This window comes from Ursus arctos, unplaced genomic scaffold (assembly GCF_023065955.2).
Source record: "Ursus arctos isolate Adak ecotype North America unplaced genomic scaffold, UrsArc2.0 scaffold_3, whole genome shotgun sequence".
NCBI lineage: Eukaryota > Metazoa > Chordata > Mammalia > Carnivora > Ursidae > Ursus > Ursus arctos.
In genome coordinates this window covers 79,192,111-79,215,835 of record NW_026622985.1, presented here as the reverse complement: position 1 = coordinate 79,215,835, position 23,725 = coordinate 79,192,111, and the positions used below count along the sequence as shown (strand labels likewise).

At 54.2% G+C, this 23,725-nt stretch overlaps 1 protein-coding gene across 1 annotated transcript in view; it reads right to left on the bottom strand.

Moving 5' to 3' along the window:
- Positions 1–23,725, bottom strand: part of SND1 (staphylococcal nuclease and tudor domain containing 1) — a 405,871-nt gene that overhangs the window by 7,482 nt on the left and 374,664 nt on the right. Inside the window, exons 17-18 of the mRNA XM_026510519.4 lie at positions 8,422–8,610; positions 2,244–2,385 (exon numbers count right to left, since the gene is read on the bottom strand). Coding sequence (XP_026366304.3) covers positions 2,244–2,385; positions 8,422–8,610 — 331 coding nt within the window. The remainder of the gene's footprint in view (positions 1–2,243; positions 2,386–8,421; positions 8,611–23,725) is intronic.

Genomic DNA, 23,725 nt, shown 5'->3' with positions numbered 1-23,725 from the left:
GGCAAGGCCTAGCAAATCCCTGACGCATGCAGCGTGCTTAAGAATTCAACTGTATTCGGGGTGCCTGGGCGGCTCAGTCAGTTAAGCATCTGCTTTCGGCTCGGGTCCTAGGATTGGGCCCTGCATTGGGCTCCCTGCTAGCGGGGAGTCTGCCTCTCCCTCTCCTGCTCCCCCTGTCTGTGTTCTTGTTCTCTGTCAGATCAGTAAGTAAAATCTTTAAAACAAAAAAGAATTCAACGGTATTGAAGATGCACTCTGCATATGTGCACAAGGCCGTGTCCACTCCTGGGCCTCTGCATAGGGCCACCGTCCCAGCAGTAAACCCTCTACACAGACAAATTCTTTCTATACTTGGTCTATTTTTATTTTTTATTTTTTTTTTGCTCCAAGGCAACAGAAGCAGACTTTGCCTCCTGCAAACAGGTCCTTGCACAGAGCCTGGCTGGTCATTTACAGCTAATGGCAATGCTTTCATCATTTCATTAGATCCTTCCTGAAGGCAGGCTTTAATTAAGAGAAGAGACACAAGGCAGGAGGATGTCCCCCAAGAGAGGATGAAAGGTTTCAGAAGAGGGAAGCTGTAGATGCTTAAGTTTATTTTCATAGATTTTTATGGAACCAACCGAGGTCAGGTTTTCTCTGGAGCCCACAGCAGCCCTCCAGGTAGTGTGCCAACAAGCATCTCACTCCCCTCTCCAATATTCCAAGAATACATGGTTTCCCCTTTTGTTCCTTTTCTCCTGATTTCCTGCCTTGGCCATCCCTCACTGCAGTGTCCTGGCTCCCTACAGCCGCCAGAGATAGCCAGGTGGGGAAGCCTCTGAGATTACTGGCTGAAGGCCTCGAACCCTCAAGCTCTGTCCCCTGGAGGCTTCAGGGCCCTGATCCAGGGCCACACAGGATCCAGAGGCCAGGCAGAGACTGCCAGGGAGCTGTCGTACCTTGGGCAGGGGCTTCTTTAGAGTTCCCTTTTCTCCAAGCTTCCTGAAGCCCCTTCTTTCTGGCTCCTGTGCTCCGAAACTGCCTCCTTCCTGCCTGGACCACCACTGAAAGACTCCTTTCCTTGTCACACCACCCAGACCTGGCGGGGCTGGGCCACCTTTCAGCAGGATTGCAGCTGACCTCAAGGGAACCTAATCCTCAAGGCTCATCAGACCATCTCTACTCCTGCCTGGCTCTTTCCCCTCCCAAGTAGAGTGAGCCCAGGGCTTAGGAAGGTTAGTTTTTCTTGGTGAACTGACATGGCCAGAGAGCAGCTGCCTGGGAAATGTCATTAGAGGGAAGTGGCTGAGACGAGGCTGATGATCTGGAGGGGCCTGGGGGTGGGGGGTGGCTAGCCACAGCCTGCCACCTGTGGGGCTGCCTCGAGTGCCAGTGACATCTTCAGGCCCCTCTGCCTTGCAAGGATCTGGCTCCTTGGACCCAGAGGCGGCCTGTAGAGCTTTTTCCTCTGCCCTCAACTAACATGGTTCCCTGCACAGGATGTCAAGGAGAGAAGGGAGGGCAGGTTAGAGAGAGCAAAGGGAGTGGAGGTGGGAAGTTGAGCTGGAAGGGCCACAGGGCCACCCCTATGAGAGTGGCCTCTACTGCCCCCCGTCCTCCAGAAGCCTGAGGTGTCTGCTGAAATGACCCTGGCCACAGTGCACAGCCCTTGAGGGCAGGAGGAAGGAGGAGGATGGAGACAGAGGGTCCTTCAGAAAGACTGCCCAGGGATGACTTCCCCTAGAGTGCTGCCTGTTTCCATGGCAACTGGCTACCACTCAGGGCTATGGTAACCTCTAGAGAAGGAGAAATCCTAGAGAAAAAAGCCCAGGCTCCTCTCCTCCTGCTGCCTTCCCAAGAAAGCTGAGGGGGAGGAGGGTTAAGTGATGCTGGTTTGTGCTTCCTGACCACATAGAGACAATGTGTTCCCTGCTTCCTGATAGACTCTAAGAGCTACAGATCCCCATGGCTAGCCCAGCCAGGGGTGTCTGAGAGCAAAACAATTCTCCAAGAATCTTGGAGTACTACCCAGACAAGACAGCTTACCTCACTAGCCCTCAGAGGCCCTGCTGAGCCTCGGCCACTCCAGGGCTCACTTGCAGTTCATGAAATGACCCGAGGGCCCAGGGCCGTGCGTGGGGCTCAGGGGATGGGCAGCAGCCATAGGCTACTTGGGAGAGGCCCCTGGGAGCCGTGGGCTGGGCCCCTTCCTCCCAACGAACCGAGGGGGTCCTGGGGGCAGGCTGGGCCAGCGTACTCACCGGTCTCCACATCCTGCACATAGAAGTGCAGGTCATCGGTGATCTCGGTCACGAACACCGGCTTGTAGCTGGCCGAGCGCTCCTTCTCCTCCAGCACGGGTGCCACCTCCTCCACGGGCTGCTCTTCATAGTGGGCCCAGACCTGCGCGTGCGGTCAGCAAAGGGGGGAGGGGATTAGGAAGTGAAGCCAGACAGGACACGGGACAGGGGCTTTGGGCAAGTGGGGTCACCCCTGGGGTGAGTGTGCGGGTCACCACAGGACACTCACATCACACTGAGCTGAGCCCCTAGAACTCCTACCTCTGAGTGGGTAAGGAGAGTGCTCTGAAGTTCTTCCGATCAATCAGTTCTCAGATTCGGGAAGGGATCAGAAGCAACTGGGGAGCTTATTAAAAATGCTGGTACCTGGGTGCCAGGTCTACCAAGTTAGGATCTGGTACAACTGCACTCAGAGGAAGTAAAACAAACCAGAGCAGGCTCCCAGGCAATCCTCACGCACACCACAGTGAGAACCGCCAAGGTTCTGGGTCCCCACCCTTCCTCCCCCGACACCACTCTGTAGGGGTCACTCTGAACTCTCCAGGCCCTCGCACTGTCCAGGGCCATGGTGCTTCTGAGGCTCCCCAAGTGACAGCCCTGGGCCATGGAGGGGAAGGCTTGTCACCATTCAAGAATGCCTTGTCTCAGCAACTTCTCTGCCTTCACCTCAAGCAGGTTGCTCTGACCCCAGCTCAGAAGCTGGGCCACTCCCCTCCACCCTCGCCTCTCCCCTCCTCCCCTGGCCCTGCACTGTCAGGCCCGCCTCAGCTCAGAAGCTGATTCGATGTGACAGCGTGTCAAGTCCAATCCTGCGGCCAGGAGATTATCCCAGTAGTGAAGCCTGTCAGAGCAGGAGAGGGTGGGGGCTGTCCAGCTGAGCACTGAGAACGGGGTGAGGGACGGGACCACACATGGGGTCCCACAGACACACAAGAACAGGGGTGATAAAAGTACTAGCCAAAACTTACATGCTTCCTAGGTGCCGGGTGCCATTCTAAACATTCTTTAAGTAGTAATTCATTGAATCCTCAAGACATCCCCTTGACTAGGTATTAACATTACCCTGTTTTATAGATGGAGAACTGGAGGCATCCAGGCTTGCTAGAAGCAGAAGAACCAGGATCTAAACCCAGGTCTCTGGGTGCTAGAGATCTTCGAGAGGGCATTTTGGCATTGACGGGGCCTCTAGAGACAGAGGGCGGCACTGAGCAGTGGGAAAAGTTGTGGGTGGGAGATGTGGGCTCCTGTCCTTTAATTTGCTGCTTGACTTCGGTCAAGCCATGTGCCTCCTGCATCACCTTGTCTTCCCTTGCAAGAGGAGCTCGCTTGACCCCATGATCTCTCAGCTGACCCACAGATCCCTGGACAACACGTGGAAGCAGCCGAAGGGCAGGAATGTCAGAATTACTGAACCTCCTTGGGTCACACCTGCACAGGCCATGCTCCTGCCTTTAATGTGTGAGTATGCTTCCACTAGAAGGGGAGGCCTCCAGGGAGTGGCTGAGGGGGATAGGAGAGACATCACCTGGGTGCAAACCTCTGCCAGCCACACACGGCAGCGCCCTCGCCTTTCGCCTTGTGGGGCTGGACTCTAACCCAAACAGCTCCTGACCCCTCTCACCTACTCCCAACATGGGTCCCACCACAGCTTCTTCCTTCCTCACTAGCATCCAGACACCTCTGCTTTCCACATGTGCAGGCCTGGTTGTCACAGGAAAGGAGGCAGACAGTAGGGCAGTCAGATCAGAGACTCCAGGCCGGAGGGGGTCTCCAGCTTTTGGATTTCTCTGTGAAAGGGCCTCTTTAATCAGAGGCCATGGCACAGACTGCTGAGGGCACTTTGGGGGCCAGCCACAGTGACTTCTGGTTGCAAGGCCTACATCCTGTTGTGGTCGACTTTCTCCCTGGGTCCTGCGAGTTGGAAGTTCCCCAGGGAAGTGACTATTCAGTCAGTCACTCCTAGCCACGCCAGGATTCGTGCAGCTCGAGGGCCGATGGGACTCTCACTGCTGCTGAGACACAAGACTGCCAGCACTGCCTTAAATGAGCTGAAGCCACCGGCTGCCCCCACCCCCCGGTCTGTCCTCTGCTCCCTTCTGGTCAGTGGGCCCTTTCCCCGCCCACCTCGCTCTTCCTGCTCCCTACCTTCCTGGCACCCAGGCAGCACATTAGAGAGACAGGGCGCCGCGCTTGCTCTGGAGGGGGTCTGAGCCTGGGAGCAGTTCTGGGCTCCATCCTCACCCGCCCTGCCTCCCTCTGCTTTGTGGAAGGAGGCTCCTCAGCAGTGTTGATGAATTGGGAACAGACTGACAGGGTGAGAGCAGAAACTGCTAATGACTCCTCAAGCAAAAGCGCCTTGGGCGACAGCATCAGGTTTCCTCCTGGGGGGAGAAGGGTGGAGTTCCTCTTCTGGCAGGCTCAGGTGGGCCACAAGCTTGAGGTCAAGGATGATGCAAACAAAAGCCTCGGGGCTGGCCTGCAGGCGTCTAGCTCCCACCAGGAGGGTAGCGGTGGGGCCAGTCCTGCAACGAGGTCCCATAGCTCACTGCGTGCTAGAAGAGGCACAGTAGGGGATACCCTGCTGCCTCCAAAGGTGAGAAGATGGCAAAAGCATGAGGTGGCCGAAGGGTAGGACACAGACAGCTACTCCTCCGATAAAGGAACTCCATTTCTTTCTTTCTTTCTTTCTTTCTTTCTTTCTTTCTTTCTTTCTTTCTTTCTTTCTTTCTTCTTTTCTTGTCTTTTCTTTTAAAGATTTTATTTATTTATTTGACATAGAGACAGCCAGCGAGAGAGGGAACACAAGCAGGGGGAGTGGGAGAGGAAGAAGCAGGCTCCCAGCGGAGGAGCCTGATGTGGGGCTTGATCCCAGAACGCTGGGATCACGCCCTGAGCCGAAGGCAGATGCTTAACGACTGCGCTACCCAGGCGCCCCAGGAACTCCATTTCTAAGAGAGGGTTGGCTTGGCCCCTCAAATAGGAGAGCCCTGCAGGTCTCCCTCGGGAGACGGAGATGACCATCTACTCCTGGGACTTGGCTACCAGTGGCCTTGGCAAGCTGGTAAATGCAGCCTGGCTAGGTGGCTTCTTGGTGGGAATGAGACAGTCAGCTGAGAGGCTGGCCAACCCCTAGAACGAGGGCACATTTTGCCCCTACTGGCTGATGCCGCCCTTCTGCAGAACTGGGGCAGACAAGGGACAGACATACCAGCAGCACCTGCCGGACACATGCCACTTCCCCACAGCTACCCCAGCCCTCTCTCTGCTCAGATCCCTGACAAAGAGCTTGTTTGGGGGAATTCCCAGGGGGATGCTCCTCGTCCTGCACCCACGGGATGACGACAAGGAAAACCCAAAGACCCCTTCCAGGGAGAACAGTAACTGCACACACAGATTCAGTGCCTTCAGGCTCTCTCTGCAGGCTCTGGGCAGATGGAGGAGCTGGGGAAAGACCCGCACAGCCAGACCCGGGGGGGGGGGGGGGGGACGGGCAAGGGAGCAGCTCCCTTATCCACTCCATTGCGGCTCTGTCATGCCAGTTCCTGTCCTGCTCGGGTCCCCTCTACATTGTGGGGCCAGGTTAGGAGCACAGACTGTCTCTCCTCCTGTCCTCACCCATCCCTGGCCCTCCCTCTTGCCTGCACTTCCGTCCCAGGGAGCCCCAGATTCGCCTCCTGGCAGGAGATGGGCGACGTGGACTGAGGCGCCATTGGCTGGAGGCTTCCTTTCTAAATCCTGTTTAATATCGCTGCTCAGGAGGCTCCAAGGATGGGGCTGGCACGGGGCCACGGTGGTGGAGGCCTTCAAGCTCCCAGTGGGGAAGGCAAGTTCAATAAAAGGCAATCAATGGCCACGCCAGCCCGGTCCAGGGCCCTGCTGGGGAGAGAGGGCAGTCCTGGTGCCTGCCATCTGTGGCTCCGTCTTTGGCCCTTAGACCCACCCAGGACTCCTGGAGGAGGATGGGACAACCCAGCAGGCGACTCCTGGAGAGGAAGGGGAGGGCCCAACCAGCATCTTCAAGAGCAGAGGCGTCTGCAGGGCACAGGAAAGAACGAGGTCCAGCAGGGAGGCAGCGAAGTTCTCACGGCTGGGAAACCAGCCTTGCCAGGTTCCCTCACATGGACCTGCTCACAAACGTGCTCACACAGGATCACATCCCCCAAAGACTTCTGCAGGCTTCTAGTCTCACAAAATCTCTCAGTATTACCTTTCCTTAATTAGCTCACACGTACCACCATGATCGCTTAACCCCACACGTGCCTGTCTCTGGACAGCGAAGGCAGCCCTCCTGGGGTCACAAGCGAGGCCAGGTTGGACATCCTGGGGACACCTCAGCTATGCAGTTGCTGTCCTGCAGCTGGCTACCAAACTCTCCGAGTCCAGCCAACTCTGAGGGGTGCTGCCACGCTCCACGCGTGCTGCTCCCGGGAACCAGCCCCAGAAGAGGCAGGCAGGGCCTCGCCCTAAGAACGGCGCGCTGCACATGACCTGGACTGGAATTCAAACGCGCAGCCTGTGTAAGTAGTTCCTGATGAGGACCCCTCACCATTGTCATGTGGCACCAGTGAAATGATGACCTGGGCCCTTTCAGACAAATCCGCCATGCGGTAAAGAGTGATGCCCAGTGTAACACCAGCAAGGCACCCGTCCTGCCACCTCAGGCCAGATTCCCCTGTCTGTCTTCTCCTGGGTCCCTCTGGGGTCTCGAATCTCAGAGAGCAGAGCCTGGGGGCAAAGAGCCTTTCAAAATCGGAGCCTCAGGGCCAAGTGCTTTCCACACTGACCCCCAGCTGCTAATTCTTCGGTGAAGGTTCAGCCCTTTGCACACAAGGCCCCAGCGCCACATCTGCTCCTTCCCCTGCAGCAGGCAGAGGACTCGGGGGTGGCAGCCTTAAGTTCAGCTGTCACCAACAGGAAACCCAAGAGGAAGTTCCTCTGCGGTAGGAGCTGAGGTGGCCCGCTCCCTGTCACTCTAGAAGATGGGGTTTAATGTGAGCCAAGGTGGGACAAGGGTGGGAGCCTCTAGAGGCTTCATGGTGGCCTAGTCCTCCCAGGCATGAACAGTCCCTGTCAACCTGTCCCAAGCTTTTTGGGTCATCTCTCCCTAGAGTTCTTCCACTCCCATTAGGGTTGGTCACCTGCCCTCATGCCCAGGGGACAGGAAGCAAAGGTAGAGAGAGATGCAGGTGGGCGTCCCTGGTCCCTGAGGGAAGACAGTTGGGAAGAGGCTGAATGAGGAGATGGCCGCTCCGGGTTGGAAGAGAATGAGGAGCCTCGAGGCCCTGAAGCCCCCTACTCCTTTTGTCAGGTGTCTGGGCCTTGGCTCTGGGAGGCGAGTTGCAAGCCAGATGGCTGCCCCATGGGGGAAGGAAACGTTTATTCCTGGAACAAATTTATGGCTCAGCACGGCTGTCCCATGAAATCCTCCTCAAGCTCAGAGAAGCCCTGACAAATTGGTGGCCGGCTGATTTATCCCCATTATCGGGGCCGGGCTGTAAGTCAGTGTCTACAGGCTGAGTCAGGGGGTGCCAAGCCCAGCTCCCACCACCAAACCACTGGGTTCCTTAATCGTCCATTTGTTTCCAAAAGCTGCTTTCCAACCCACCCCCCTTGTCTTTTCAATGCAGTGTCTGCAAAGACTGATGGGCTATAAATCTGTTGTCCTAACAGCTTTATGCATCTCCTGGGGCAGCTTCCAAAATGGGCCTCCCTGCAGGGCCGTGTGTAGGAAATTCAGAAGTGGGCTGCAGGTCTCCCGTTGCTCTGAGGGCACCAAAGAAGGGCTGGGCTGGTGAAGGGACAAGTCCCTGGTCTCCTGCTCACCAGGGGCGCCCCCCCATCATGCCTCTCAGGGCTGCAAGGTCACCTTCCAGACACCGTTCTCCTGTACCAGGCCCACCAGAGGAGGCCTAGGGCTGAGGATGCCTATGCTGGCAGCCCTTCCCTTGGTCGCGTGTGGTTCCTGACGTGGGGTCTGAGACCAACACCAACCAGGGTCCCTCAGGTGGGGGACGACGAAACCGCTCTGTCCACTGTGTGGAGGCTGTGGTGTTTTGGGGGAGGGGCAGGAAGGCGAGAAGTCCGAGATCCAGGGTGGGACCCGCCCCCTCCCCAGCCAGGCCCAATTCCACCCCGGTACCTTCTCTTTCTTCTGCTTGGCGGCCTCCTCAGCAGACAGCAGGGATTTGTAGTAGGAGCTGCGCTCAGCAGTGAAGTGGACCTTGGAGAGCGCGTGCTCCACCAGCAAGACGGACAGGTTAGCGCTGTCAATGTGCAGCCAGCCGATGAAGTTGCCGGCCTTGTCCATGCTCTCTACCTCCACCTCTACCTGGGGAACAGAGAAAGGCGGTGTCAGCCTGCAGGGGGAGGCCCTGGGCCACCGGGGCCTTGCCACCACATGACAGGGGCTCATCAGGCACAAAGAGCAGAAGCTTGTTGGAGCTCCGCCACTGCTGACCCTCTCAGAACCCTTCACTTCAGTTCTGTAAGTGGGACCTCCGGTTTCTAGCCTCTCGCACCCCAGAATCATCCTTACAGAAACGTCACTGACCAGGCAACCTCAACACTCCCCTCTTCTCAGATCTTTTGGCAGACAGCTACTAGGGTAAGCTCAGCTTAAGCGAGGGAGTCTGCGTTAGCTGTGTGCGTGTGTGAGTGCAGCCTGGGGCTCGAGTGAGAGAAGCAGCAGACAGAGCTCCGGGAACATCCCACTCTTCTTCAGCACCCACCCACCCACCGAAGCTCTTCTAGGAAGACAGGCAGGCCCCAGGAGCGAGGCACTCCCTGGGGAGAGGGGCGCATAGCTGAAGGAATTAATGCTCAACAAAGGTAATGAAAGTGGCTGGGTGAAAGCCAGGTGAAGAGACGAGGGAAGGGGGCAGGTGGGTGGAAGGGTGCGACCCCAGCAGAAGGCCGCCCCTGCCTGACAGGGAGCAACTGGAAGGGTGCCGTCACTGCCATAAGCCCAGTCCTTGGGGCCCTGTGCTGTGGCTGAACCTCAGAACCCTCAGGGACCCCTGTGGGGCTCAAGAGCTTCTGAGTTTCCTCCACAGAGGGCCTCCTCGAGACCCAGGACCCCAGACATAGGACTGACTCCGCTCCTCCAAGAGGGTGGCCTTGGTGCCACGGCCCTTATGGTGGCTGATCTGCTCCCACCTCATGAAGGCAATGGCCCAGGGTAAATTTCTTTTTTGATCCTCTCCCAACCTCCTCCTTTCTCTGCTAAAGGGGCTTGTAAAAGCCTTTGCTGCCAAGTATGAAAACTTGTATTAATTTAAACAGCTTCAAGCTCGATTAAGCAATAAAATGAATGTCTAAATACCTGGGAATTCTCTGAAGCCTGGGCTGGAGGCTGCGGCAGCAGCCTAGGGCAGAGGGTTAGAGAGGCAAGGGTAGGGAGGTGAGCAGGGAGTGATCTGGGCGACAGGACACCCTGTAAGTGGCTTGGGCATGTGGAGAGGAGGCAGCAGGGAGAAAAAGAAGGGGCAGGACCTGGGAGGCAGGGCCCCAGCTTCTCCCTATTCTTGAACATCCTCTTTCTACTTAAGGCTTACAGTTCACCCTTCAAGTGGAAATGCAAGTTCAATAATGCCGGGGTTCTGTGACCCAGAAGCAGACATGAAGAGTTTATTAGAGCTAGATAAAAAAGATACTATATAGATCCATTCCAAGTTGACTCTGTCGGTGGGTAGGTAGGTCCCCCATTCCTGGACCTCTTCTCTTTTACCATGTTAGCAGCCAAGTGTCCTTTACCTAAAACCGATGGCTGCCCTGCTTGGGCATAAGACCTCCTTCCAGTTCCAAGAAGCCTGTGTTGGGCCAGTGTGTTTGTGACAAGAAGCTTGACGGCCACCTGCATCATTCCTCTTGGTACTGGACTGCTAGGATGGAGGCAAGAACCTCAGAGGTGGGTTGATGAAGTACCCGGGCAGGTACAATCACGCTCACCCTGGAAGGTGCCCATACTTAGATCTCAGCCCACCTAGCAAACCCCCGATCCACACCTCACCTCAGAGGCTACCAACGAGATGCCGGCCTCCCAAGGGCTCCTACTAGTGGCAGACTCCAGAGGCTAGTAGCCATGCCTGGGGTCAACACTGCCAAGTCTCTGGGCAGGTGAGCACTGCCTTTACACTTATCCAGCCTCTCCCTGCCTGCAATCTATTTGCTACTTAGGCTTGACAAGTCCCTGGGCCCAGCCAGCAGCAGAGGAAAGAAATCTCTAGCCTTGGGCACTGCCCTCCTGCTGAATCCATCTTGGATTATAGAGGGAGATAAAGCTGTAGCCTGGGGGTCTCTGCTTCCCCTTTTATTAAGCTGCTGGAAACATGGTAATTTCTCAAAGGCACTCAGGGGGAGGTGGGCTGGGCTCAGTGAAGGGATGGGGCTACTCCAGTGTCTCTTGGCTTGTGGCCTCTCTAGCCAAGCCCTGTGCTGTGTCTCTCCTTCTGGGCAAACAGAATACAATTTGAAGACTAGAGTCCTAACCCTTCTCTAGTTCTGGGAGGGTTTCACAGGGAACAAGCAGAGGGTTAAGCACGGTGCTCCTAGGCTGGTATATGTGTTCATCGTTCATCATGCTTCTCTCAGGTTGACTGCAGGAATCTGTGGCTTGACTACACACATTTTGTGGATCAATGTCTGTATACGCTCTATTTCTCTGATAACTTTAAGACTAGGGTTTTTGATATTTTCTCTCCCCTTTTTTAAAAAAGATTTATTTATTTGAGAGAGAGAGAGAGACCGTCTGTGTGTGTGTGTGTGTGTGTGTGTGTGTGTGTGTGTGTGTGTGTGTATGGGGGTAGGGGCAGAGGGAGAGGGAAAGAGAATCCTCAAACAGACCCCCTGCTGAGCGGGAAGCCTGACTCCATCCCAAGGACCCTGAGATCATGACCTGAGCCCAAGACAGAGGCTTAACTGACTGAGGCACCCAGGCACTGATATTTTCTCTTAATTGAAAAATACATATAAACACATACTCATATAGAGATATACAGATACAGTTGGTTCTTGTAAGTCACCGTGAACACTGAATTAGCGAATCCTGAACCACTGCTCCCAGGGGAAACACAGGATTAGGTTCCTGCAAGACTCTGGTCACAATTTACCAATACATAACCTTCTTCTGTGCATGTTTTTGCTTAAAGACACCTTACTTAATATATACTGATGATTCATTACCATTGAACTCACGGCCAACAGCACTAGAACTCATGCCTGAAAAAAGCTTCTCTAACACGGGTATTTTCTCCCTAAGGCACATCACAGCCTTCCTGCACTTAGGAGCACTAGACAGCCCTTCAGCACTGTGCCTGGAGGCCATTTTAAACTGCAAAATCACCAAGAAAAAGCACACATCAAAGAAAGGGAAAAACGTGGCACTAAGGAGACGATGACAAGGACATTTGTTTACGCTATGAGCTGAAACAAGAAGGCAGAGCACCACCTTTTGCGACCGCAGCTGAGAAGGTGCTCACCCGGACGCTCCAACTGCTCACCGCGCTGCGCACCCACAAACGATCGGAAATCGCCGAGTACTGATTTGGGGCTACACATAAATTTAAGTGAGTGAACTCGCAAGTGTGGATTTGTATATGATGAGGACTGATCACACGGAGACACGCGGAGAGCTACTCCTGCGAGTCCGCCTCACACCGAAGGCAGGAGCTGCACGAGGCTCCTTCTGGTCAGAGAGACAAGAAGCCTCTTCTGGGTTCTTTCTGCCTATTGTAACCAGCCACGAGAGCTCACCAAGTGCCATACAACATTGCTACTTGTCTGCTCAGCAGTTTGGAGTGTTTCAGGGAGAGATTTGGACTCTACAGCTTCCCTTGGGAGGCCTCCTATGATGGCATGTGACACCGGGGAGTTCGAGCCTTGGGTGACTACCAGGGGCTGCCAGAATATCTGATTTGTGTGTGCACACCTGGTGTGTGCACATGCGAGCTGATAAGGCCTTGAGGGCATCCCAGAATGTGTGTACACGTGGACACTCAGCAGGGAACAGCTGGAGGCTCTTCTCTTCATTTCCCTCTTCAATGTTCACGTCGAAGCTAGGACCCAGGACAACAGCGCTGAGGGGAGAAGGCCTCCTGAGAGACTATGAAGGGGGCCGTGGCATCCCGCCTGTGGAGTGGCTGCAGGAGAATGAAGCAGCAGGCAGCCTAGATGCCTAAAGGTCAGACCCACTCCCCGCTCGCTCCTCGGGCACTGAGGGACAGCGTGCTGCCGCCCTCACCGTGTACCCCTGCTGGTCTGGCCAGCCCCCAGCATCTCTTGCCCCCTGCTCGAGGCAGACAGAGCGGGTGGGGGATTCTGAGGTCTGAATTAGGCCCTGTGAGCTGAGCTCCTCCAGCTTCAACACCACCCTCCTGTGAAGGCTTCCCTAATCCAGCCCCAAGTGAATCGCTCTCTGACACTATGGGCTCCCCCACCCTTTGCCATGGAGGGGGCTGGGTAGAGCACGGAAGTTCAGAGCCCAGACTGTGGAGCTAGACTGCCTCGGTTCAAATCCACCTACCAACTGCATCACCTTTGCCAAGTCACTTATCTGCTCTGTGTTCTGTTTACTGGAAAATTGGAATTGCAATATTACCTATCTCCAAGGATTTGTTACGATTAAATGAGCTAATATAAAAATACCAAGCACTTACAAAAGTACTGGATACACATATCCTTCATCATCATCATCAACTCTTTACTTCATAGTAGGGCAGTTATGTCACTTCCAAATGTCTTTACTCTCCTACTAGACTGTCAGCTCCAAGCAGAGCAAAGCGTGCTCTACGCTCCCAGTCTTCCCCACAGCTCGGTCTACCGACTGGCAGTGAGGTGGCAGGAAGAGCATGGATCTTGGAGTCAGACAGACTTGGGTTCAAATCCTAGTTCTGGCCGTGAAATTTTGGGAAGTCAGGATCTCTTTTCTCTCCTAGCCAGTTTCCTTCTCCATAAAAAGAGAAGTGGGTCCTATGTATCAAAAGAAGTAACATAAAACGGCTTCCCCTTCCCTTCATCTACTACAGCCCTGCTCAAGCTGAGCTCCATCGCCTTAGCTCTCCCCCACCTAGAAAAGCTTTGGGTTTCTTAAACCCTGGTGGCCTCAGACAAAATACAGAATGGAGGGAAGGCAAGTGGGAAGAGCTAATGTGACTGTCCACAAACCCAGCTGAACAAGCAGACGCCTTTCTGCTCAGTGGAGAGGGGTCTTTCTCTACCATGGGGCCAAAGTGGGGGGCGGGTGCAGCCCAACCAGCTGCGTCCAGTCGGAGAGCAGCTAGACACACTGGACTCAGCCTGTCTGTGGGCTGGGGCGGCCATTGGTCCCTGCTGCCTCACAGTGGGACACGTCCTCCTGCTCCCAAGCACATTAATGTGCCACTAATGAAATTGTTCTGGCTTATTTACCAAATTAATACAAACGGCACAGGCTGTTAATTTGCATGTCTCCTAATTACTGAGGAAGAGCTCCCGTGCCCAGGCAGCACCCACACCTCAGTGCCCACCCAGACGGGCTGTAGCTTCGCCCTTCCCAGCAGTGGGTGGGCAGGGAAGGGGAGAAGGGAAAGGAGGAAAGGGGAGAACTGAAGCAGCCCCTAGCTCACTCTCCATGGCTGGGAACAAATGAGGGCGGGAAGGTGTGATGGCCATGAATTTGTAGTCCTCTCCTTAGTGGCTGGAGTGTCTTGGCCTCCAGAAATATACTCGGTCCCTGTCCTGCTCCCCTCCCCAAATGCTCCTTCTTTTCCCTTGTCCGGATTCTGTCCAGCTTCTTAACTTAGGAACTACTTGAATCGGGCAGGCAGTGGGGTCTGAATGCTCCTCCTCTCTAGGCAGCATGGCATATTCTGGGCCTGGGGTACAGCACAGGGCAAGAACGGTACAGGGGGCCACAGGAAGGGAAGTGAAAGTCAGGCAGGGGATGAGGGTCTTACAGATACTACTCCTCTCTCTCAACTTGTTCTGGCCCTTCCCAGCCAATCGGCCTTCAGATTCTGAAACCTTATGTAAAGTGTGTGCGGGGAAGGAGAAGGAGGGGGAGAGAGAAAGGAGAGAGGGAGGGAAAGAGGGAGAGAGAAAGGGAGAAAGATCAGTTAAAAGGTCACCAAAAGACCACAGAGGAAATTCTGACTGCCCTGGGGGTTCATTTAGCTCCCAACCTCCCCTGATCCAGGAACCAAATTGGATGCCTACTGCTTCCAAGTCTGGGGCAAAGCTGAAAGACATAGGTCCTCCTGTAGCCTTCTTTGGGTCTTGGTGAGGTGTGGGCCAGGGGAGGGAGAAGACACTAGACTGCCTCCACTGAAAGGCAAGCTTGAATAAGGCAGCTGGGTGCCGCCCCCCCCCCAGCCCACACTCAGGGCAAAGAAACTTGGAAATGTTGAACAGAGCAGAACACACAGCAGGGGGCTGCATGCTCTGGGAGGTGACCCAGGGCTGCCAAAGGAGGTGCAGCACAGAGATTAATTGGCAATGGGGGAGGGCAGGCAGACCCCACACATATATATCTACCTTCCCTTTGTGTGTGTGTCAAGAGGATGGAGAAAAGGTTCCATCTCCCCAAAGTGCACTGGCCCTAGCTCTCCAAAGGATGCCCCAGGCAGCACAGGAAATGCCTGGCTTCAGCCAGCCTCCTAGGTTGGGAGGCTGTGGAATGCTGGGGAAAATAGCTGAGGGGATGCTCCCTCCCCCAGGGGAGGTGGGCCGCCTCAGGCAGGATGGGCAAAACCAGGTAGGCTGGAGCAGCACAGGACACCCCTGCCCTGGGGCACCCAGAAATGAAGACTTCTGGCACAGGTGAGGGGGGTGGGGTTTATGCAGGCCACCAGTTCCTCCAGCAGGCAGACAGCAGAGTGCTCAGGGCTGCCTCTGGGGAGGTGACACCAGGGGCCCTAATGACAGGCAGGAGCCTCTATCCTTTCCACTTGCTGTCTGGCCACAGGCCTGCTTTAAACACCCCCAAAGCCATCAGCAACAAGCACCGGGCAGAAGCCTGGAACTGGGAACTAGATAGGAAAGCTTGGATGGGAAGAAGCCGCCCAGGAGCAAAGAAAAAGTCAATAAAAAGCCGTGCACTGGAACTGTGATCTGGGCGGTGGTGGTGGGGGGGGGGTTGTCACATTCCCTCCAGGCTCAGTTTCCTCACGTGCTAATGAGAGCAGAACCAGGGTTTTAAGGTTCTCTCAGCTCTGAAGTGGCTGAGGTCCGAGTAGGGGATGGGCTGCGGGGCTGGCGGTGTACCTGTATGACTGGGGGCCGAGGAGAGAGAATGGCTTACTCGGAGAAGAGCCAAGTGCAGAACCCCCATGAGACCCCTCAGGGCCTGGAGGAAAACTTGCAGAGGGGGATGAAAGGCAGTCCAGCCTCTTCCCCACCATGCCTCCCGCCAGAGCTCTGTGCCAGAATGCGAGCAGTGATCCAGAGCGACCAGATTGCCGCTGGGACTCCTTCCTGCTACACAGCGCTGGCCCCGTCCTGGAGAGCTGGGCTTTCCACCATCACTGACGCTGCACGCAGGCTGCACTGCGCCGCCACAGCCAGAGCTGTGAACTTGAAGAGACACCTCACCTTAATATAGTAGCAGCTTAACACAGCCAATGTGTCCCCTCCACTGGCAGGCACGCGCAGACACACCAACGTCTCTCAGAGACGACGAACATTAACACGATGCAATTAATAATGTAACGCTCTGGGAGCCGTGGAGGCAGTGCCCACGAGACGCCTCCCGGCTCTTATCACCGGCAGCTGCCAGCGGGGAGTGGGCTGGGGGGAGGCAGGCAGCAGTGCGGGTCTTCCCGGCGCTGGAGCAGCGGGGCCCGGGCCCTCCCAGCACCTCTGCTCCTAACCCCTAGGCACCTCCATGTCACGTGACTCTTTCAAGTCCAGCCCACAGTGCCAACTGTTCTCCAGAAAACCTCTTCTCTGACACCCGTGCGCTGGCCCAGGCCAAAGCCCTAGGAATGCCTGGAAATCAGGCCCGGGTTGGCACCGTGGCAAGAGGGGCCAAGAAGCTCCTGGAAATTGATGGAAGGCCTGAGCACTGAACAAGATGGCTCAGTGAGAAGCTCAGGGTTTCTCTCTCTCCTAGAATACCTCCGGGATGTGGGGTGAGATGACATGGTAGGGGTGGGGGGCGGGGCAGCTCCTGGTCCCGCCTGAGGCAGAGAGGCCGCAGCCAAGGCGTTCAGCCTCGTAGGAGTCTGCCGGAAACGCAAACCTGCTGACTCCAGGCCTTTGCGAGCGGTAACACAGTTTATAAACTGAGCAATCTGTTCCTTTGGTGCAGACAATGAGGAAAGGAGATTGTTCATCTTCCCAAGAAAACCCAGGGCTAAAGGCCGGAAGGAGATTTAACTCTCTCTTCCCTGAGGTTCGTGTAGGCAACGCAGCTGAATCAGGAGGCCCTCGAGCTGCCCCCTGTCCAGGGCACCACTGGTGGCACCCGTTCCCACAGGCTGCCTGAGCCGAGCCTGAGGCAAGCTTCGGAATTCCTTCGGCGAGTGGGGCACACCTGAATGGCCCAGCCCTCCCACGCTCCCTGGCTGGAGAGGAGCAGTGCCAGCCCAAAAGAGCAGTGAAGACTGCTCTCACCAGGGGCTTCCAGACAGCCTTCTTTACCCCAAAGCTTGGCTTGGGCCAGGGAGGCAGCCACAGTGGCATTCTCCAAAGGCCAGCCAGAATACCCCGGGCTGTGCCCGAGCCCCGTGGGGACTGAGCTAGTGGCAAGAAGATGGCTGCCTCTTGTCAGGACAGATCAGCGTGATGTGTGACCCATGGAATAACTGCATGTGGTTATCAAATGTCTGACCTGCTCTGAAAGTAACTGAATGGTGTTCAATCAGGTTAAGTTCAAGTGCCAGTTCCCCTTTGCAAGCACCTCTATCTCCCTGACCCCAACGCTTGCTCTGGAGCAGGTGCACTCTGCTTTGCTGACCTCAACTCTCAGGCTTCTTCACCTGAACCGCTGAGGGTTTCTATGGGGACCCACACCCCGCCTTCAAAAAGTCCTAATGTTGTCATTCATAATTACTACTTTCCTTTCCACCTTGCAGAAAAAGAAACGAAGCCGGCTCTAGATCACACCCTCTTTCGTTTCCCCAGGCATCTATCAGTCATTCTCTTTTACCGTCACCGTTCCAATTCCCTTTTCCGTCAGTATCCACCTCTTTGCCTATGAATGTCTTGCCCATCCTAGAAAACTGTGCCTTGATGTCATGTCCACCCAGTTGACCTGGTTCTCCTTGCCCAGAGTATTCCGCTCACCTCCCTTTTCCTTCCCCATCCACTGTGGTGGCTCTCCACCTTCGATACTCCAATGTAACTACCACCTCAAAGTCACTCAGGACCTCTTAATTGTCATTTTAACGATTTCTTCCCGCATTTCCTTGTTTTTGACCTTGTGAATGATCGGACAGAACTAAGAACCCCTCTTCCTTCTTAAACTTTCTTCTTCCTTTCTTTTTTAGGCCTCTGTGGTTCCCAATCATGGCTTCTTCTCCCTGCTCTTAGTTTCACTTGTGAATTCTTTCCCAACAACATGCTCCTTGAATATGGATATTCTCCAGGGGGCCATTTAAGCTGTACAATCCCCATTTTTCACTACTCTTGGAACTACAGGACACCACGACTTCTATTTCCAGTCCAGACCTCTCTTCAGAATTCAACTCTGCCTGACCAATTTCAAATATAATGAGTCCAATCCTGAATCTACTATCTTCACTCTAAAACCCGTTCCTCCATCCACCTTTCTTATCCCAGTCGGTAGCAGAAGCTTGGGAATCATCCTCGCTCCCTTACATTCACAATCAGCCTCCAGGTCACACTAATCCTACCTCAGAAAGGTCTCCCGAATTCTTCCCCTTTTCTTTATCCTTACTACCACTCCTTGAGTTCAGGTCCTACCTTTGGGTAGCAGTCCCCTTCACTGCTATCCCTGCCACCAGCCTTGCGTCTCCCTAATGGCCCTTCTACAACGCTGTGTGCAGCGTGGCTCGTCACAGGCAGTGCAGCGTGATACTTAGAGAGGCTGGGGAGTCGGACCGTCTGAGGCCAAGCCTTGCACAACTACTTACTAGCTGTGAGACCGAGTGACTGATTTAATCTCTCTGGTTATAGGTTTCTCCTATCCGTCAAACGGGCATAATAATGGTGCCTACTTCGAAGGTTTTTATTGAAGAATAAGCAAACTGATTCCAGTTAAACACTCAAGACTTTAGAATATAGTAAATGCTCAGTAACTGTTGTTGTTACTTAACAAAAAACCCAAACCTGATCACTTCTTCCATTGCTGAAACCCGTTCTTTGTTCTCTGCTAAAGTTCAAATTCCTTAGCACAGCAAGGTACAAGCTTCTTACGACTGGATTCTTACTGGTCTCACCTTCTACCATTTTGGCCCTCATTATTTTGCTGTAGTCATGCCAAACCAACTCTAGCTCCACACATGAAGCACTGTTCCAGGCCTCTGTACACACGATTCCCTGCGGCTAGAATGCTCCTCCTATTACTGTACCTGTGAACTCCTACCCAATGCATTAAGATTCTGCACAGATGGGATTTCATTCAAACCATTCCATTATTTACTTAATAACGCTTTTCCCCATAGCACTTTGTTCATACCACTATTAATTACAGTATTATAACAGGCATTTATTAACGGTATCTTATTACCGGCACACAGAAGGCATTCAGTAAGCAGATGATGAAAGGTAAAAAGGTCCTAACTTCTCCAGATCACTGACAGTCAGCCTGGAGAAGGAAATTTCCTTTGGGGAAATCCAGTGGCACCAAACCGACTGGAGAAGGCCTATTTCGAGAACCTCTCTAAGGTGACAGTGCTGTTCCACAGCTGTCCCTGTTGCAGGTCTGCTCGTAGGAGCCCACAGGGGCAGAAACCGGCTTGGGTCAGCGCAGCCAGAGCTCATGACTCAGAGGCTCCCAGACGTCATGAGCAGAAGGGGCTGCTTCGCACTTGGCTTTGCCTGTACTGAATATAACTGGAGCGAGGATGGCTTCCTCTATTTATCCAGGCATGAGCGCAGGCAGCAGCTGCGGATGCCGCGCTCTGGTCTCCTACACACCCACCACTCCTGGCCACCATCCCTCAGTAAGGAAGGGGTGAAGAGTGAAAGCAGACAGGAGACAGCCAGAGGAAGAGCTCTGAGGACAGGACAGGACCCCGGACCCTGTCTGGTAAGTCCTCCAACCCAGGAGGCATATGTCCCGGTTAGCCTCAGTCGCTTGAGGGAACATCTGAGCAAAGGGCTGAGAAAGCCTTAGGCTACAAGTCCCTTGCGAGTGTGGGCAGGTGTCAGGCCCTTCTGGGAGACTAGGTAAATCTTTGAGGAGAGGCAATTGCTGTTGCTCACACCACGCTGAGGGGCTGCTCTCTTAGGCCCACGGGAGAGGAGATTCGGGCCTCTTCAGGGACCCTGTGTTTCATACATGCTTCTAAACTCTGTTTCAAACCTATTTCAACACAGTAAGGGAACAAAATCCTCTGAGATGATCTAGTCTTCATGTTTAGCAGTGCCAGTGCGCGAGGGCTGCTGCGTGTTCACCCTCCTGCCACGTGGGCAAACTGGATCCTTGCTCGCTATGACCTGGAGGGCCTGTGATCTCTGTGGCCTGTTCGTAATACAGAGAAAAGCCTATGGGCAAAAGCCACCCATCGCAGGGTCTGAGCGTGTACAGCCCAGATTGGGAGACGTGCCGCATGCCAGAGGCCAGATGGCCTGGTCAATGAGCCTGGCCCCTGCCCTCTTCTGTGGGCTGAGGCTGGGTTTCCTCACTGCTCATTTTTTATTGCTAATGACAATTAAAATATGGCATTGCTCATCCTGCCAGAGAGGAGCTCTCACACCCCATAAGCCCTCCCAAACGCCCCCACGGTGTGCAACTGGCCCCAGCCATCTCTGCCCAGGGAAAGCCCAGGAGCAACGGGTACGGGCCAGCACAGCCATTTCGCCTCCATTGCTTCTCCACACCCAGACCAGAGCCCCTCTTCTTCCCCGTCTTTACCCACGCCCCAGGGCACGGGGTCCTCATGCTGTTCTGGGCCTTGTAGTTACCTCCTGAAAGTACTCCAAGCCACTGGAGTGAGAGCAAAGGGAAGAGAGGAAAAAATATTAGTGGTAGGAAAGGACAAGAGGTAGGATGGGTCAGCAGCTCAGTTGTTGACACGACTCTCTGTCCCTCCTCTTGACAGAAGCCAAGGTGCCATTAATCACAATTACTTCTCTCTCTCCCATTTCAACCAAGTGTCCCAAATAAAACTCAGCTTAATGAGGCCCCAGGAGCTAGAGGGTGGTCCCTCAACCCTACTATTTGCTCAGGCTGGTTTTGCTCTGTTCTCAGGCAGGGAGTAGCTATCCTGTGTTCCCCTAAATGGGGCCAGGGTGGCCTCATTTGCCTTGCCCCACCTCCCAATTTGGTTGTACTAAGCAGAATTCCGCTGACACCTGCTCTCCGCTCTACATGGGGAGTGCTACCCCCAACGTAGGTGTGTTCTGAAATGGAGACAGGAAATGAAGATGCTCAGCATCTTTGGCTAAGATTTCTGGAAGTCACAATTAAGCTTTTAAGGACAATTCCTTTGATTTTGGAGGAAGCACAGTGAGCCTGACCCTTGCCTAAGCCTCCCTGCCTGTTCAAGGCTCCTCTGATAGAAGACAGCTTGGCTGCAGCCGCTGCCATCAGTGAGGCCTCTCCTGTGAGAAACTTTCTGCCAGTGTCCTCGGAAAGAAACTTGGGAGACTCCTACCCCCACCCTGACACTCAGTGTAAACATCATTTAAGCAATTTGATTTTTTAAAAAAGATTTATTTGAGAGAGAGAGGGAAAGAGGGAATGTGCATGCGAGTGTGGTGAGGAGGGGCAGAGGGACAGAGAGAAAATCAGAAAATCTCAAGTAGACCCCTGGCGGAGCATGGAGTCTGATGTGATGCCGGGCTCGATCCCAGCACCCTGAGATCAGGCCCTGAGCTGAAATCAAGAGTTGGACGCTCAACCGACTGAGCCACCCAGGTGCCCCGGATTTCTTTTACTGCTATTTGAAGATGCTCTCAATTGCCCGCTGCTCCTGAGCTGCTGCCTGGAGCCAGCGGGCAGGAAAACGGACAGTGGGCAGGTCCGAAACAGCACAAAAAAAGGGGGGGGGGAGAAGGCCAGCACCATCCTCTACCTTAGGCAGGTGCTCACAGGGATGCTGTAGGGAGGACGGAAAGAATAAGCAGTGCTGTGAGGAGAGATTCTCAGCATCACGCACCTTCTCAAAGTATACCATACTCCCCTTCCCTTCTCGCCAGCCTCATCTCCTCTACCCTCCGGCCCCCGCCTGCTGATCTGCTTGCTGAGTGAGCTGCCCGACCCTGCAGCGCAGCTGTAAGAGCCAGATGCCCAGCAGCCCCTGTGCTGCCAAGGGAGGCGCAGGGGTGCAGAGCACCCTCAGGGAGACGTCTGGTCATATACCAGTAAGGGAATGCTAGGGCAACCCCCCTTTCGCGAAGTTTTTGCCCAGGAGTGCTGAGAGAAGTGTGTGAAGGAGCCTGCATGGGGCAACTCCCCCACACCACTTTTGTCTTCCGGGAAGCCTTCCCTGATTCACTCTCCCTGACAACTCCATCTTTAGTGCTCATGTTATGTCCTGAATCAACTAGACTGCTCTTGTTAATCCATGAGCTTTTACATTACGCCCTCCAGATGAGGCTGCTGCTGGTTTCTTTTGAACCCACCCCTAGTCCCCACATCGTAGGCCCAAGCATCAGGATTCTAGGCAGTGCCAGAAGGTGTTTATTGGAGGGGGCTCCTGGGCGAGACTGTGCTTGGCAGGGCTCTCTCGTTTCTGGGCAATACCTTCTACATGGCTATATTCCTGGTTGCTGTCCAGAGCTTCCCTAACAAAGACAGCTTCCAAGGCCAGGCAAGCAGCAGAAAATGCAGGTTACAGTTGTAATAGAGTACAATGTACCCTGAAATCGGAGATCATTGTGATTCGGCCTTGCATCTCTGGAAAGATACAGCAGGGCTGGAGAAGGACCAGGGATGCCCAGTTGAGCTGACTAAAGAGGTGAGAACATCCAGAAATGATTAGGATTCTTCAAAATGGAAAGACAAACACTGTAAGAACTGAAATGTATAAAAATCATTAAGGACATGTAAAGAGACCTAGGACTTATTGTAATCAACCAACCAAGAAATAGCTATTTGGAATCTACTAAGTAGAAAAACACTGCATTAGGCATTGCAATAGATACAAACGGAAAAAAAAAAAAAAAACTTCTGTCTTCAAAGACCTTAAGATTAAGTTGAGAAGACATGACGAAGACACCTCATGACGACTAGTGACAAAATGCCATGTGAAACACATGACCACGGAGTGGTAGTACAGACAGCAGGTACTGGAGGGGTTCAGGGGAGAGCGCCGACTCTGAGGGCTAGACAGTTCCGGGAGGGGCCGAGCAAACATGCTCTCGCGTATGGAATGACTTGGGTCATGCTTTGGAAATAATGCGTGATTGGTGGGGTCAAAGCAGGCATGAGGCAGAATTTCAGGACAAAGAGGGAGGCCGAGGTCAGTGGAGGTGCGAGCAGATACTGAGGGAGGTGGGGGGTGACAGAGCAGAGGCCAGGAAGAGGTGCCAGTTGCTCAGAAGAAAGCTCAAGAGGGTGACCCTGAGAGATAGGGTGATGGGACAGGTTAGAGTCCAGACCCACCCTTCATCCCTCCCTTCTTTTTTTCTGAGGGGGAGGGCAGGGAAAGGCGCAAGGAGAGGGAAAGGCCCTCGAGGCAGACTGTGCACTGAGCATGGAGCCCACTGCAGGGCTCGATTACAGGACTTCGAGCCCATGACCCACGCTGAAACGAAGAGTCAGATACTCAAATGGCTGAGCCATCCAGGCACCCCAGCAGCCCCCCCCCCCCCGTTTTTAAAAGATTTTATTTATTTATTTGACAGAGAGAGAGAGACAGCCAGCAAGAGAGGGAACACAAGCAGGGGAAGTGGGAGAGGAAGAAGCAGGCTCCCAGCGGAGGAGCCTGAAGTGGGGCTCGATCCCAGAACGCTGGGATCACGCCCTGAGCCGAAGGCAGACGCTTAACAACAGCCACCCAGGCGCCCCCTGACAGCCCCTTCTTAATATAGATCTGGGACAGATGGATCAGGGGGTGGGTTCTGTACATTCTTAGGAAGGCAGGAAGGATAGGAACCTAAACAGGATGCACAGAAGTCCTGTTACAGTGACAATGGTTGGGCGGCAGGAATGAGAAGAAACAGAAAAGCGTAGCATAGCTCGTTAACGGATCACACTAATTGGAGTGGGAATGCAAAGAGGGGAGGAGACAAGGGAGTCAAAAGAGGAGAAAGGCCTTCACCAGGCTTGGTGTGTCAGCGTGAGTGTCACTTGTTCCCTGAGTAACAGATAGTCAAGGCACTTTGTCCTGGTCCTACCT